Source organism: Gobio gobio, assembly GCF_949357685.1.
Source record: "Gobio gobio genome assembly, chromosome: 8".
In the NCBI taxonomy this organism is placed as follows: domain Eukaryota; kingdom Metazoa; phylum Chordata; class Actinopteri; order Cypriniformes; family Gobionidae; genus Gobio; species Gobio gobio.
Window position 1 is genome coordinate 40,764,346 of NC_137114.1, and position 17,069 is coordinate 40,781,414.

The 17,069-nt window shown below is 37.4% G+C and overlaps 1 protein-coding gene and 1 long non-coding RNA gene across 2 annotated transcripts; one reads left to right on the plus strand and one right to left on the minus strand.

The window, feature by feature from the left end:
• The first annotated feature begins 5,166 nt into the window (after positions 1-5,166).
• linc.pou2af1 (lnc RNA pou2af1) lies at positions 5,167-8,176 on the plus strand. Its single transcript, XM_079823825.1, has 4 exons — positions 5,167-6,538; positions 6,780-6,828; positions 7,259-7,485; positions 7,606-8,176. The coding sequence occupies exons 1-4, from the start codon at positions 6,422-6,424 to the stop codon at positions 7,930-7,932; spliced, it is 720 nt and encodes a 239-aa protein (XP_079679951.1). The 5' UTR covers positions 5,167-6,421; the 3' UTR covers positions 7,933-8,176.
• Positions 8,177-15,402: 7,226 nt separating this feature from the next.
• LOC307130715 lies at positions 15,403-16,002 on the minus strand. The gene is made up of 3 exons (XR_013817074.1): positions 15,889-16,002; positions 15,561-15,720; positions 15,403-15,464 (listed from the first exon to the last, which is right to left on the minus strand). It is a non-coding gene; the product is annotated as an uncharacterized lncRNA (long non-coding RNA).
• Positions 16,003-17,069: the final 1,067 nt, after the last annotated feature.

The following is a 17,069-nucleotide window of genomic DNA, read 5'->3' on the forward strand; positions in this document are numbered from 1 at the left end:
TTATTATTATTACATTTATTGCCAAACCGAGTGTATTGAATGACTCTTACTGTTCTTCTTAATCGCTTTGGCTCAATTCTCAAATGAGACTTGTTCTTCTCAAAACAATATGTTCAAATATCTGAACAATTCGTTTCTTGTTCAGTTTTGAATTTCTTATTGATTTAAGCAGATTGCATGTGTTTTGGCACGTGTGCAAAAGAGTAAGTGCAATTGTCTACAATTTGTACACTAACTAAATGCACATTGCTTTGATTCTCAGTGAAATTGTCAAACTCTTCTCAACTTCTAAACATTCTTTCATCGTGTGAGCCATCACATGCAAAATTATCCATTCAGTGATCAAAAAAGGGTTATATTCCATAAATATTTACGACATTGACCCCCAGTTTCACAGACAAGGCTTAAGCTAGTCCTAGACTAAAATGCATTTTTGAGTTGTGTTAACTGAAAGAAACTTGCACTGATGTATCTTAAAATATGTCAGTGCCATTGTTTTGTCTTAAGATACACACCGGAAATGTTTTTTTTTAGGGCACATTTATAAAAGTTACTTAAATGTACTAATTGAACTAATGCCTAATCCTAGTTTACCCTAAGTCCTGTTTGTGAAACCGGGCCTGAATATTTGTAATGTCTGCAAAATCGACAAATGGCCTGAATTGACTAATGAAATAGGAATCCCAATCCATGTATATAAACCCAAGATGTAACCAAGTATGTGAACCTCTTGCAGAATCTGTGAAAATGTGAATAATTAAAATAAATAAATAAGGGAGATCATACAAATGCATTTTTAAAAAAGATTGAAACGTTCACTGATGCTCCAAGGAAACACGATTCAGTAAGAGCCGGGGGGTGAAAACTTATTGAATTTGAAGTTAAATTGAACTTAATTTGTCTTCAGGGAAACATGCAAGTATCTTCTGTTGCTTCCGAAGGGCAGTACTAAATTAAGAAATTTGATATTTAAACAAAATAAGAAAAAATTGGACATAATCCTGTTCAAAAGTTTTCACCCCCAGCTCTTAATGCATCGTGTTTCCTTCTGGAGCATCAGTGAATGTTTCAACCTTTTTTAATAGTTGTGTTTGAGTCCCTCAATCGTCCTCAGTGTGAAAAGATGGATCTCAAAATCATACAGTCACTGCTGGAGAGGGTTTAAATTTGTAGAAGATGCTGGAACACTGAAGAATTTGCAGGACCTGAAGGATTTTTCTGAAGAACATTGGGCAGTTTAACTGCTCAAGACAAATAAGAGACTCAAGAACAACCATCACAAAACAAAAGAACAGGCGTGGATCATCCAGGGAACGACACAGTATTGAGAATCAAGGGTGTGTAAACTTTTGAACGTGGTCATTTTTATAAATTCAACTGTTTTTTTTTTTGTCTTGTGGACTATAACCATCTTTTATGTAAAATATCTTATTCAGGACAGCACTAAATAATGCGTTTTGTATGATCCCTCTTATTTTGTTAAAATGATTCACAATTTCACAGATTCTGCAAGGGGTTCACATACTTCTTCTTGCCATTGTATGTATATATGTGTTTGCTGACAGCACAATCATCACCATTTTGAACAAGGAGGGACATCACAACTCTGAACAGCAGAAGCTACATCAGTAAAATACATTTGTTTATTGATTTTTATTTTATTTTTTAGAAATGTGTTACATGTAAACTGAAAGTTATTGTCATGGAAGAGCAATAGGAAGATGTGTACAAAGATTTGTATGTGTTAAAGAAAGACATAACAGTGTGAAAAAATTAACAAGCAACTGAGAATTTTGTGTAAAAATTAACAAGCAACTGAGAATTTTCAGTTTACATGCATGTAACACATCTCTCAATTTTGACCAATTGTCTGAATCTGTATTTAAAATGCTCAGTGTGACACACAGACAAATAATATAGAAAACAGTTAGTGTCACCAAAAAAACCCCCAAATATTTCCATGGTGAAAATACAGCTAAACATTTTGACTAGTGTGGCTCACACAATGACAAAAACACTTTTTTATTTTGGTGCCATTGGCCAATTTACTGACACAATAACTGGGTTTTGAAACATGAATTAGATGTTTTGGGTGAGTAGCTACATTTTGCAGACATGTAATTGAGTTCTGTGGCCAGAAAACTGCTTGTTGCATAAACTGCTTAGTCTTACAAGTTAGTTTCTTTAAGATTGGTCATCATTTTTTAAAGTAAATTATTAAAACGGTCTAATTTGAAACCAAAAAGTAAGACTGATTTGCCCTTGGCTAACCGCTAGTTGGTCAGACTAGTTCTTAAAGGGGTCACCTAAAAATGAAAATTGCCATCATTTACTCACCCTCAAGTTGTTCTAAACCTAAATAAATGTTATAATAAAGATATTTTAAAGAATGTTAAAACCAAACAGGTGATAGACCCCATTGACTTCCATAGTATTTTTTCACTACTATGGAAGTCGATGGGGTCCATCACCTGTTTGGTTTTAACATTCTTTAAAATATCTTCTTTTGTGTTGAGCAGAACAAAGACATTTATTTAGGTTTAGAACAACTTGAGGGTGAGTATAAAGATGACAGAATTTGCATTTTTTTGGGGGGTGAACTATCCCTTTATATAAGTCTTAACATAGGCTAATGACTGAGTTTATGCACCTGGCCCCTGATGTTCATGCGAACAGTTCCACTTACAGTTTGGAGAATATTAAGACTGACTGAGAAAAACTGTAACAGACCATGTCAGACCGGCGTGGCTCGGTCTTAAGGTCTTGTGACAGAACCTGGTCGTTCCCCAGTTTGATCACCAGGGGGCGACATTCAACTGGAAAGATCTCGTAACGACCGACATCTCCAACAAGTGTTTCTTACTTAGGATTCTGAAAGATCTGCTCATCAAGGTAACAGATAATAAGAGACTGGTAAGAATATAGCTAGTATCTTGCAACTGGAGGTCTGTTTGCAGCGGATTGATTTTACAAATCAATTTCACAAAGGAGTTAAACGTCTGGATTTTTGACACAATTGAATTCGCACTGTACAAGATGCTTAAAGACGTATTTATAAAATACCCCATGTTTTATCAACACTTTAATCTCCAATTATTCTGCACTCGAGAACGAAATGTTCAGTTTGGCCCGTTTTCCGACTTCTTTTCTAAGAGAAAGAACACCTGCGTGTCTTCTTAAATACGCGCCCATTAAATATGACTCACGTAAATAAACAACAGCATTATGCTGTCGACTAAATCTAAATATACCACTTGGAGCTTTTTCGTTTAAATTATTGACAAAATAAAATAAAAGTGGCATGTGTGTGTGAGATTCTGTTTGTGAGCATCACTCTGCATCAGACAGCAGTCTATTTATTTTGGGGGATCAATATGATGATGATGATGATGCTGATAAATATGTAATATCCACCGATTAACGAAAATACTGCATTAAAACAGAAAATACACCTGGAAAGGAAACGAATGGCCTAAATATGAGTGTGAACATTGCTTTCAGTTAACTTGCCTTTGACCTCCAGCTGCAGCTGCAACTGATCATTTGAATTGGATATATTCATATAAATGAATAAATTTCATATTTAGCATTTGTCTACCTGCCTCCACTATCCCAGTAACTTAACTTTAGCAGACGTCCCAATTGTTTTAATGACAAACATGGCTGCTATCATATGCCACGCCCACAACTCCAATAATTCTTAAAATACTGCATAAATATGATCTACACGGCGCAATAATTAATTTTTTTTTTCAAGTCTACCTATTACAGGAGACAGTTACAATGTGCCATGGCATGTAAAGCTTCATTTGTGGCTTCAGTCTCACTGCAAAGTTGAAATAGTGCTTCTAAGGGAGACTCCAATCATCAACACCAAAAGGATGATAAAATGTTAAAAATATATAATTGGTGGATGTCAAAATGTGAAATAACACAACATTCTATTAAAAGAGATGTTATTATATGCATTGTAATAGCGAATATCACTCAGAAATAAGTCTTTTTACGAAGCCTTTGAATATTCAAATTGAAAGTATCGCGCAATCAAATCATTGTCAAATCATTGAGTTCTTGGGGTTTTAAATAGTAGGGATGAGAGGAGAAAAACTCAAACTAAAATATCCCTAGCTATATTACTGTATAATTGTATGTCCTGAGAGTGTTTTGAGGTTACTTTGTTGAGACTTTTTGAGACTTTTGTGAATAATTCGTTCTTGCCCATATAATAGAGCAAAGAACTGACGTTGGGGTATTTCACTGTAGATCTTCCAGAGTTTTCCTCCTTTTCAGGCCAAAATGTCTGGTAAGTCAATATTCTTTTTTTCTTTCGTATGAGATGTTTTGTCTTCAGCAACCTGAAAAACATTGAGAAAAAAAAAAGTTAATTAAAATCAATAAATACATTGGGAAACTTTGCTTGGGAAATGTGCAGTTCAATGGATGCAGCCTTGCTAATGTTTTAAACACACATGCAGGATTACATTCAAACTATTTGGTGATTTTTACATGGATTTGTATTTTTAGATTAATTGGGCAAAGTGGAATTTCTTGCAGTTTGAGGGAACGGTGTGTCTCTGGTGATTTAACAAGGGCTCGAGTTGTACTGAAAGCTTGGATTTTCTGCATGCCTTGTGCTTTTACTCAGCTTTTCTTCAAGCAAAACTCAATCTCAAGATGTATTTACTGTGTCATTTGAAACTTTTTAAACGTCGACCAGCGTGCCCAATTGAATGCAATTGTTTTCGCAATAATCAACGATGACTGAATATCATTTGCACATTTTAACCAGAATTCGAACCTTGCTTCAGAGCTTATATGAATATTGATTAGAATAGATTTAGCTGTCAACGAGCGCATCAAAACACTGCCGAAGGACGTTTTTACTATCTTATTAACATCAGCGCACTTTTTGCCCTGTGTAAACTCAAACTGCCTCCATGAACTCAGCCATGGCGTGGCGTTGTTTGGAATCGCTTATGTTCCGACATTTTATATAGCTATATTAACGGATCAGGAAGACGTCCCACTGTGTAGGCTATGTCTTCACAAGACTGAACAACCAATTAAAAAATTAGAAAAGAAGGACAACTGTTTTTTCATCTATTTTTTACACATTTCATATTGGGAGGAAGGTAGTATATTAGGCGCGGCTTTACTCATGTAGGAAGAGATAAGAGGACTGCCCATTAACTATATCAAGAAATAACTTTACACCGGGCGAATGGATCGCAAAAACTAACTTGGACTCACTCCGGACGTTTTTAGGATATTCAAAACAGCAAATTGTCGCTAAATCGACAGCGCGCTCGTAAAGAAATCGGGATTGTTTTGCGACAAATCTAATCGGATTTTCTGTCGGCCACATACTTTAACGTCTATGTGTTTTCTCTGTCCGCTTGTAACTACGCGGCTTTTGCTATTATAAGAGTAGCTTACTTACGTTTGTAATTTGTTGTGGCGTCGACCGAGGAAGCTTCTCTTTCTCCTTGTCTCGCATGCAGCGTTTTACAGATAGCCTACAGTGCTTCACTTCCCGCAAACCCAACTTTGAGCGCATTCTCCTCTCGAGCGAAACGCTCAAGAATTATAAATTAGGCGACTCTCCGGTTTAGTCAGGTTTTAATTTACAGCTACAAGAAACTAAAACTGCTTAAACACCTATTTAAAGCTGTCGCCCCGTGACAAAGATGGCTGGAGAGCATGTTTCTCTAAATTCACTACTGTCCATTGTAATGCGAAAACTAACCCATTCACTGCCGGATCACAGTGCACTCAGACCCCTGGAGTGTTGACTGGCAAGACGAGTCGTTTTTTTAATCTTGAGTGATATATTATCTTGTATTTATTTACTGATATATATTTACTCTTATATTCTCCCAGAGGAGCAATGACAAATGAGGATGTCCAAGAAATATTTTAAAGATCTGTGCAAGTCTTAGAAATTAATAATCTTTGTATTCCTGTTCATTAATTTTTGGAAAAACATGCATAACCTTTCATACAAATATTTTGATTTAACGACTCTAAAAATGGCAAGTGGTGTCACCGTCGAGGTAAAAGTGGTCGAATACTTTCCATGCTACTTATTTTGACAACCAAATCAAAACACATTTTTTCATAAATTGCTTACGCCACTTTTTTTTTTCTCTTCAATAAAAGTTTGAGATACTACATATTTGAATGTGAAGCCCCTCAAAAATATGTGTGTATTTTGACCAACGTGGTAGAACCATACTGATTCATAAGGATTCATGTAAAAACTCTGATTTCAAAACGTTAGAATTTTTATTTTGGCATATAAAAATGTTATGTTCAAATGTAAAATTATTCACTGCACAGGATCATTTACATAACATAACAAAAAGATTGGAAATCAATGCATACGTCATTGGTGCATGAAAATAAACTGAAATAAAAAAGGATGTCTCCCCCCCCCCCAGCAGATAAACCCAAGGTATACCAGGGTGTGCGTGTGAAGACCACTGTGAAGGAGTTACTGCAGAAGCACAGAGCCCTGCAGGCACAGAAGACCGCAACGGTAAACAATACTGTTGCATACACAATAAAAAAATCATAATCAGACACTGACTTTTGGTAGCCAAAGTAAAGTGAAGCGTGGTCAGTCCAAGACCAAATTTAAAGCACCACGCCCCCCTCAGGCCTGCTTGAGGTTTCAGTTGATACAATACAACATAATATTTCTGCTGTTTTCCACTGAACGAACGGAAAGATTACTGTTTTCCCCTTGCTAACCCTCTCTCTTACATTTCATCCTATAGAAATCGCAAGGCATGGCTGGTCGCGACGTCTGCTCTACGACCTTGAATAGTAAGTTTAAAAATAACAAATGAACTGATAACTGATAAGGCAGACTTGCAAAAAAGATAGTCGAATAAACCTTCTGCCTACTAGCATGTAAGAGCTTGAATTTTAATCAGGAAACCTGAGAACAAGACAAAACAAAGTATACTAGACTGCATGCAACTTACTCCAAAAGAAACCATTTTCATCCACCGTCAGGCATCAGCTCTACATCTAAATTTGTAAGGGGGGGAAATCAGAAATAAATAAAAGAACAATTCCCCTACATCTATAGGTGTTCCTTACAGAGCCTGGAATGATCTCCTATTTATAAACTACTATTCAAATGTGATTTAGCTGTTGGCTGATGGTCTCGTGACATCATCCCAAGTCTTACTGGCCTAATTTAAATGTTCTCCTGTGCTCAAGCCAGCATTTTCTTCTGTCTTCCCAACAGCCCACCTTGATGTCTTCTCTGGAATGCAAGCTCCAGAGCACTATTTTCAGACACGTCCCTTTACCGAAAATGCCAACATCCCGATGGAGAATGCTTATGATCATCAACAGATGATGCACACGATGCCACCTGAGACTTTCAGCGGCAGTAATTTCGTGTGTCCCACTTCTTCGCAGTGGTCTAATGGATATATGCCTTCTAATACGGACCTCTATGGTACTAGCCTGGTACGTGTTTGGTGCTTCTTCATTTTGAATGAAACTTTTTTCTTTCTTTTTTTTGGTATTTGGATCACGCGTCCAGTATTTTTAATAAGTGCTTCGTGCTTTCGCAATCTGTTTCCTCAGGTATCCAGGTCACCCTCAGACTCCTTCAATCTCCCCAGTCCAGTCGACTACAACAGTTACTCCCCCCCTCAGTCCCACTCTTCATCTTCCTCGTGCTACAGCTCACCGACACGAATGGATTTGAGCTCCAGTTTCTCTCCAGAAAATTACCACTATCAGCATTGCAACCTACAGCATTGTTTTTGTCTGTCGCACTGGTCCAATGCGCAGGAAGGCATGGCAACCTCGGAGTATGCGCCCTACGGCTCATCAGACTGTTTGTTTTCATATAGCGACGACAGTTATTTCAGAAGGGATACCTCAAACTCAGAGATGTGTTACTTATAAAATGCATTTTTTTAAGCACTTTGCGCGAAAATCCAGTGTCATAATTGATGCATTCGAATGCATTTGTTGTATTTTAGTTTCGATCAAAGAAAAAAAAAAGAGAGCAATGATAGAATGCATGATTAGGCTTAGGTTAGGAGAGTTGTTTGTTAAGCAAAAAGATTGATTGCTGAGAGCTAAACATGTGTGAGTATAATTTACAAAATATTCATTTATCTTTTCTACAATAAAAATATTTTTTCGTAATTTTCTTGGAATCTTTTATTCAAATTGCTTTGATGTATTAATAACGTGGACACTATTTCGACGTTCTGTGTCTGTTTCTCACCCTTGAAATGTAGCTACATCGGAGCTTTGACAGTTTTTTTTTTAAAACGTGCAAAAACAGTATATAGCTATAAGGGCACAATTATTGTTTTGCATATCGACATTCAACACGAGGAAAGTAGGAGGGGGAAAAGTTTACACAGCATATTTGATATTCAACAATGCATTTATCATAGTTCATAACTGTCAACATTTTGCTTTGCTCCAACACTGTAAAAATGAACTCACTAAGTAAAATCACAGAATCAAATTCATCGTCATCATCGTGGAACAAGAACATTCATAATCACAGCTCATGTGAAATACGAGTCCGACACTATTGCATTTACACTGTCAAAGAAGTCTCTAGAAAAGAAAGATAGAAAAGAAGTTCATTCATGCTTGGATATCTGTTTTTACACATGCTCAGACAATATTTTTCATTCATTTGAAATAAATGTCCCGTGTCTCTTTTAACTTCGGATCATGGCAAGACTCAATCATTTAACAGTCACGCAATGGTGCTATTCATTAACTACAGAAACAGGGAATGTTTTGCAGTCAAACAGTAGGGTGTGTACAGTTGGCAGACGCGGATGATTTGTGCCTGCTGCGCACCAGCTTGGAAATCCCCTCGGGAGAGCAAAGGACAAGGAAGTTTTCCTCTATCCACAGGTTGGCTTCTCGCTTCCTTGAGCGGCGTTCCTCCCACTTTTGCACAGCGGGATATCGAATTGCGATACTTATCCCAGCACACACTTCTCTGACCTCTGCTCACGTTATCTTTGAGTCTGAAAGAAAGGGAAAAAAAAAACAATTTAATTATTCTTCTTCTAATTAAGGTCCAGTCTTTAACTGGATTTTCAAACAAGCTGACACTTGCACACTTCTCTGACCTCTGCTCACGTTATCTTTGAGTCTGAAAAAACAAACAAACAAAAAAACAATTTAATCGTTATTCTTCTTCTAATTAAGGTCCAGTCTTAAACTGGATTTTCCAACAAGCTGACACTTGCACTTTCAATGAGAAGAAACCCCCAATTGCATTAGGTGAGAAGGGCTGGGGGACGCGGTGGAACCGGGGAGTGGTTTTATTTCTTGGGGCAATGAAAAGTCTTCTATCCGCCCAAAAGCATACGACACTGCAAATGTAACGGGATTGTGTGAGTCTGTGATTGCGCAATGCTGACTTTTGTGAATGGCAATACAATACATGAAGCCAATGAGAAGGCATTTATATCAGTGCGCGTCTATAAGTAACGTCAGCTTAAAGGCACAATGTGTAAGATTTTTGGATTAAAATATCCAAAAACCACTAGAACAATGTTATATAGATTTTTGACTTGTGTACATTATCCCAAATGTTTCCAAGAATGTTTACATCCAGAGAAATAAGCAATTTTAACCAGGACATGGACCATGTCACCTATCAATGACATCATACCTGTTACCGTCGATTTCCGGTTTTATTTTGTAGAAACCATGGAAACACCAACACTTTAATATATTATGTGTTTCATTCGACAGGCGAGCAACTGTTTGGATACATTCATCGACAGAAAACAAATCATTGTTAAACACTCTAAAAAAAAAAAAAAGGTTCTATATGGCACCAAAAATGTTTCTTTGTCGTAATCATAGAGGAACCACTTTTGGTGCTATATAGCACCATATCTTAACATGTTCTGTATATGGTAGCGGTGCTATATAGCACCTTAGTTAGCGGTGATATATAGCACCTTAGTCAAAGAACCGCTGAAGAACCTCTGAAGAACCACGGAAGCACCAAAATTGGTGCTATAGCACTTAAAAAGGTTCCCCTATGACGACGAGCCAAAAACCATTTTAGGTGCCATATAAAACCTTTTTTTAGGGTGTATAGCTCAACACATTTAGTATTTTAAATTGTGTTTTCTTTTTTACCATGAGTAGGCTATGTTTTACCATGCCTAGCGTACTGCAGTGTGCAACTCTGGCCAGGATGCCGGGGTTAAACCCCTAAGGACATCCTGGGGTTTTTAATGACCACAGAGAGTCAAGACCACTTTTTAACGTCTCATCCGAAGGACGGTGCTTTTTGACAGTATAGAGTCCCCATCACTATATTGGGGCATTAGACCACCCACACAGACCACAGGGTGAGCACCCCCTGCTGGCCTCACTATCGCCTCTTCCAGGAGCAACCTAGTGTTCCCAGGAGGTCCAGGTACTGACCAGGCTCAACCCTGCTTAGCTTCAGTGGGCAACCAGTCTTGGGCTATAGGGTGATACGGCTGCTAAAGCAAGCAAGCATTCAATCATCTAGCCTAGGCTATACCTAGGCTATATATCATAATAATAATAAAAAAGCAGTAATCATCAGGGTCCAAGCACCAATGGCCCATGTGAATGATTAGCGATCCAGTTGAAATGTATCTTATGATGTGGTTTGATTCAAGTGGGAAAAGTCCATCTTGAATCTTCACTGAAAGTATTATGAAACAGGAAACAGCAACACAGGTGTCAAGAGGTACAAATTAATTTCAAAATAAATCACTTCTTTTTACTGTTAGATTAAAGAGCAGTAAGAGCAGCTCAAAACCTTTATCTTAAGTCCCTTTTCATTTTTATCATATTTCTATGTGTAGCCTAACCTTATGCTTGCAGTTTAAGTGTTTGTTTTATTACCACAACAGTATTGTAGAAATGACATGCATTATCTTGAAAAAGACATAAAATGGTTTCTTCGTTTAGTATGGACATTATATTTAATCATGACTGGCAGCTGGAAAAATATTTAAAGCAATCCCATTGGTTACTCATTCATGTTTTGATTTCACAAATCAGGCTAACGCAGGTGATTAAAATTCAAGCATCTAAGGGTACAGGAATGCATTTTTGCCAAGTATGCCGCCAAGTCCTGAAAAGTGAAGCCAAAACGGTTGTGGCTGGACCCAGTCATGGACGTGAGACAAACTAAACAATCATATTACACTTCAAATATATATTTTTTTCAAAGATGCTTTCAGTCATTTTAGGTAGGCTAGTTTTTAATCACACTGATGTAAGTTCAATTGCATTTTCTTGTGGTGCCCCCCTGAGCACTTGGTGGTGGGAGCAGCGGCACTGCAGCGGAGATTGACTGCTTCTCTAACAGAAGTAGGCACTGAGGCACCCGTTTCACATTTCCAGGTTTCTCACTTTCTCAGAGCGGAAGTCGTCATAGTTGGGTTACTTTTATAGCGATGAATGAGAAAATACATATATACATATATACATATATACATATATACATATATATATATATATATATATATATATATATATATATATATATATATATATATATATATATATATATATATATATATATATATATATATACACACATATACATATACATATATATACATATATATATACATATATATATATACATATATATATATACATATATATATACATATATATATATACATATATATATATATATATATATATATATATATATATATATATATATATATATATATATATTAGTGCTGTCAAACGATTAAAATATTTAATCGCGATTAATCGCATTAATGTCATAGTTAACTCACAATTAATCACAATTAATCGCACATTTTTATTTATTCTAAATGTCCCTTGATTTCTTTTTGTCCCATTATTTTTTCTTATTTTAATGCTCTTATCAACATAGAAAAGTGGATCGGCTTGCTTTGTTCAAATGTTTGTTTTATTGAAAACAACATTGGCATACTTTAGTGTTCGATTTCACACCAACATTCTCACTTGGAGCAAATAATCTCACACAATGTAACACTGCCCATCAATAAAAGGGTGAAACAAATACTTTGTTGCACAAACAGCCCCTTCAACAGCCCTTTCTAAGGGATCAAAACAGGGTGATACAAAATAAAATTACAAAGTGCACATGCAAGGTAAACTAGGACTCCGCCTATAGTGCAGTTAAACCAGGGGTCGCCAACTAGTGAACTCCGGTCCGAATCCGGACCGCGAAGCCTTTTGACATAATGAAACAGTTAACGTTGCAATGCTCACTGTTACTACGTTCAGACCCAGATGCGCGGTCAAGCATGCAGTGAAGAAGAGACTGATGGTGCGCTCACACCGGACGCGAATGACGCGACATGCACGACGCGACATGCACGCCGCTTAATCCGCGCCGCAGAATGTCTATTTGCGTCTTTGCATTGACTTAAATCACTCGCGCAAAACGCTTCATTCGCGTCTGGTGTGTAGGCTACGCACCATCAGAGCAGAAAGCAGCGCTCAAGACAAGCACTTTTAGTTGAAGACCCCTGAGTTAAACCATGGCTTAATACGTTTCTCATTTCGGCGTCTCACGCTTGCCATCCACGTCTACTCTTTTAATGGCCCAAACGAGTGCGGGCAGCCGCAGCGTGCCTGATGTTTTGTTTCCGGTCTAGCTACATCCGGAGTGGTGTTGTAGTTTTTCTAACGTTACTAGTTGTTGCAACAGCATGTGAAAAAACTACAAAGTTTGTTAGACCAAAAAGAACGTTAATCTCGCGATAAAAAAATTGACGCCGTTAAAATAGGTTTGCGTTAACGCCGTTAATAACGCGTTTAACTGACAGCACTAATATATATATATATATATATACATACATATATACACACATATATATATATAGCCTATATATATATATATATATATATATATATATATAATTTTTTTTAATTTAAAAAAAAAAATAATAATTTGTGCCCATTTGCTCAAATAGCAAAAGGAAAATGCCACAATAGGGATTTCACAACTTTCAAAAAGAGGGAAAATTAGAGTGAGATTGATAACGGCAGTGAAAAGAGAGAAATATGTTAATTTTTACCATCACTCCCACGCATTAGAAACACCCTCACAACAGACGTAACTTGTTTTCTGTAATTTGATGCAAAAGTAACGAAACACAAAGTATTATAGTGTTAAAGTATAAATGTAGCCTACATCCATTAAAAAAAATTTAAAATACAAAAAACTTTGCAGGATTTACGAAATTGATGACTGTTAAAATGCGTCATCACCGGCTGTGAAAAGGGTGCCCATATAAGGACTTTTTGCGGGATTCTCGGGATGAGATTTAATTTCTACATTTCCATTACTGTTTATTTCAACAGTATGAGTTGACCTGCAGTAAACCGTAGGCTACTAACCGATTTCGCAGGAGTGTCAGAGCCGGCTCCACTTCATGCTGAATAGGCTGGGCTACTGTGCAGACTCAGGTATTGAATCAGCGCAAGATGTCCGCGCCATATTGGGACTTGACAGACACACTTTTCTACGTGGAAGAGAAGGTGCGTGGTACTTTTTTTTTTTTAAATACAGTTTATGGTTTTTGCTGTTAAAAACACCAGGCAGTGGAATGAAAAAAGCGCAAGGGATACGCGTTTTTTAAATGTTGAACTCCTTTTAACTTGAGCACCACATTTTAAGAATGCCGTGTCATGTGTGAGACGCTGCAAAAGATCCAGACGTCAGCGCGACGGTTGAAGACCACTGTCTAGCGTGTGTTTACATCGAAAAACAATGGAAAAGTATGCAGTGGAATATAAACATGTGTTCTATGTGAATGGCCTCTAAGCCTGTTAGAAAATAGCGTGACATGATGCACTGACTGAGCTGCTGACAATGTGCGATTTTGCCATAGCCTACGCGAGGGTTGGCAAAAAGAGTAAAGTTAGTCATCTTTGACTATTGTAAATCATTGTTAAATATATTTTTACAAAACACATTTTATATTTAAGTAACTTTTAAAGATTTCTAAATCTCATTAGTCTTTTTTTCACAGAAACACTGAATGAGCAATAATGTCTCAGGTCTCAAGTTACACCACCAGTCCATTCTGTTTAAGTAGTAACGTTAGGCCTAATGTATTTTTTTGCTGCTAGAGGTGCTTATTCAAAAAGGTGTAGCTTAATGAGGCCTTTTATTACACTGCAGCTGAAAGCTTCCACTTCTTCTGCTCATGCGTATGTGGGGTAACAACCCAGATAGCAATGAGTCGGCGGACCACCGGCGGTGATCCGGCGGCTGTAGAAGCGTCAGAATTGCGTAATCGCAAACACGTTTGACGGCGCACCGCCGGCGGCAGCCGCTTTTTAAAAGCGGCAGCCGGCTTCCTACCGCCTTCGTACCGCCGCCGGCCCGCAGGCAAACCGCCGTTCCGCCGCCTTTATACCAAAAGGCGGCCCGTCGGAGGCAAACGCTATTTTCGAGCGATCTGCCTCCGCTTATTGTGTAATAAATAATATATATATTTATTTATTATTCATATATTTGTAACATGCAGTTTATGATGGATAATAATTGAACAAACCAGATAAATTCCCATTTGGCATTTTTATTCCACATTTCAAAGTACATTAACTGTCAATGATACAAGATAATATAAATGAAATATAACAGACAATAAATAAGCTTAAATAGGCCTATAAATAACAAAAAACATTTTTACTAAAGAACCTGCATGTTTCCAATTAAATTTTGGTTTAAAAAAAAAAAAAACAGCCTTACAAGCAAATTATAACACTTACAATATTTGTTAATAACAAATAGGTCAGCTCTGGGATGAAAAGAATTACCATTAAATATTATATCAAATAATGAGGATATTTGGTACCAAAGAATGTGCAGGATACCAAATAAATCGAGGTATAACATCACATTTAACAAGCCATTTCTAACAATAGGATAAATGGTAATAATTTAGAGTAAAGCTCTGGAGAAGAATAGAACAGTAGTAGAACAGAACATTATAACAAGCCTGACTATGGGTTCTCCGGTTTTCCCCGACCTCCAGAATGAGGCAGCGCAAATTGGCTTATCTTCAGTGATTTCTTGTGCGCCTATATAAAGGACAAACAACCTCGCCATCCCATATCTATCCAAGGAGCTGCCTTCAAGGCAGGGTCACAGGGAATAAAAAAAAGTAATTTCCACAGTGAACAGTGTGGATTGGGTGAGTGTAGCCTGAAACTTCTGGCTTCTTTAGGGGTCTTGATGTTACTGACTGCAGGATAAAGAAAGGGTTCCAGGTGTCAGTAGTCAGCCTAGGTGTAAGAGGTCGGCTGTGGGTCCCTCTCAGCTGTGCGGCGTCTTTTTCCGCCTTCACGATCAGATGTTCCTTTCAGGTAACGCATACCGCTAACCTGGACCGCCTCATCAGTGGCATCCTGGGTTGCCGGGTTCTTCCGGATGGCTCCTGTAGAAAATACAGATCTGTCATTCCATGTGAATGTCATAAGGCCACACACATCTACTTAAATATATAACAAATTTATATATTTATATATATTACTTTGAACAATGGTCTTCAGGAACATGTCTCTAAAACATGCTTTATCCCCTACACCCGTCCAGGTTGTATTAATGGAAAGGTGATTAGAGAAGATACTCTGAAGTATTCGCCACACGGTTGTCTTTAGGTCCCTCCCACATTTGATTGCCAAAAACCGAAGCTGAAAATACAAAAAAGTGTTACAAATTACATATCTCTGAAGCTTCTCATACATAAATATAAAAATGTGACAGGCTGTGGATTCAGACTGTAGAATATGCAGTGTACAATCTTAAATTTTACTTTTTAGATTACCCTACAGCATTATAAACAAAATCAGCACACTTACTGGAGCTCTTTATCCTGCCTCAAACTGTTGTCAAGCAACGCCAAATGGGTTGTCTAGGGGGAGTAACAGACCCCCTGGCAGGGATAACTCTCCAAAAGACACATTGGCACTGAAATGTTGCAGCATAGTGTCCATTTTCAGCATAGTGTTGTGCTACGCACAACATCGCCAAACTCTCCAAGACGTCGCAGCATTAGGGTCTGATCTGCACCTACAGGGGTTCACAGAATAAAAGAATAAAGCAGTCAGTCCTGGTCCCTCAACTACTAAACTATGACATTTACAACTAGGTCTACTACATGTACAGGTGGCCCCAGTGGGAATTAAACCAACAACCACAGGTGTTGTTTGCAAGTTGTACCTGATTGCCCAGTACGAGCAAACGTCGTCAACATTGTCCCAACTTGCTTCACCTGCTCATGAAGTGAGCCGCTGTCATCCGAAGCTACAAAATGAAAGGCATTTGGTAATTTTGGACCTACATCACAGTCAAAAAAGTAAAATTTAAGAAAGAGTGCATGTTCTCACCTGCTTGTGCATTGCTTTCCCTCAGGGCTTGGTTCTCATTCTGGAAATCTACATAAAAAATATTTTATTTTAATTATATATATATATATATATATATATATATATATAAAAGTACAGCAGTTCAGAGAAATAACTCATAAATCACCTTAAATGCTAGAAGAACAGTAGCAACACAGCACATGTTAGCTAACACTTGCTAAAACTGACCTAGCAGCATGCTTGTTCGGACTAACAAAATAATTTAAATAACCTATATACATCATTCTGTTTTGTTAGAAAACACCAAAAGTTAAACTTAAGTCTTTCTAGATGTAAAGCTTTGGCTAACTTACCTACAGTAGCTAGATACATTTTAACATGTAGAACATGCTTGAACTCAGTGTGTAAAAAAGGCGAAACAGCACGTGTTAGCTAACACTGTGCATTGTGCACTATATCAGCGTGCGTGTCTGAACAAACTAATTAAAACAACCTACCGGTATATACATCAAAAATGAACATAATATTGTGTGACACAAAAAGGAAACATGTACTTACTTAAACGCTCGTAGTCGAGGATATTTTCTGATCTTCTCTCTTCAAATACTAAAACCGTGTGATGAGCGGCCGCTGTTGGTAAATCTGTATGTTTTACCGGTTTGTCTTCCGCCTTT

Coding starts and splice junctions, on each gene's coding strand:
- linc.pou2af1 (XM_079823825.1), top strand. CDS start 6,422: ATGTCTCCCCCCCCCCCAGCAGATAAACCCAAGGTATACCAGGGTGTG. Junction 6,539..6,779: donor AGGCACAGAAGACCGCAACG/GTAAACAATACT, acceptor TTCATCCTATAG/AAATCGCAAGGCATGGCTGG. Junction 7,486..7,605: donor ACCTCTATGGTACTAGCCTG/GTACGTGTTTGG, acceptor CTGTTTCCTCAG/GTATCCAGGTCACCCTCAGA.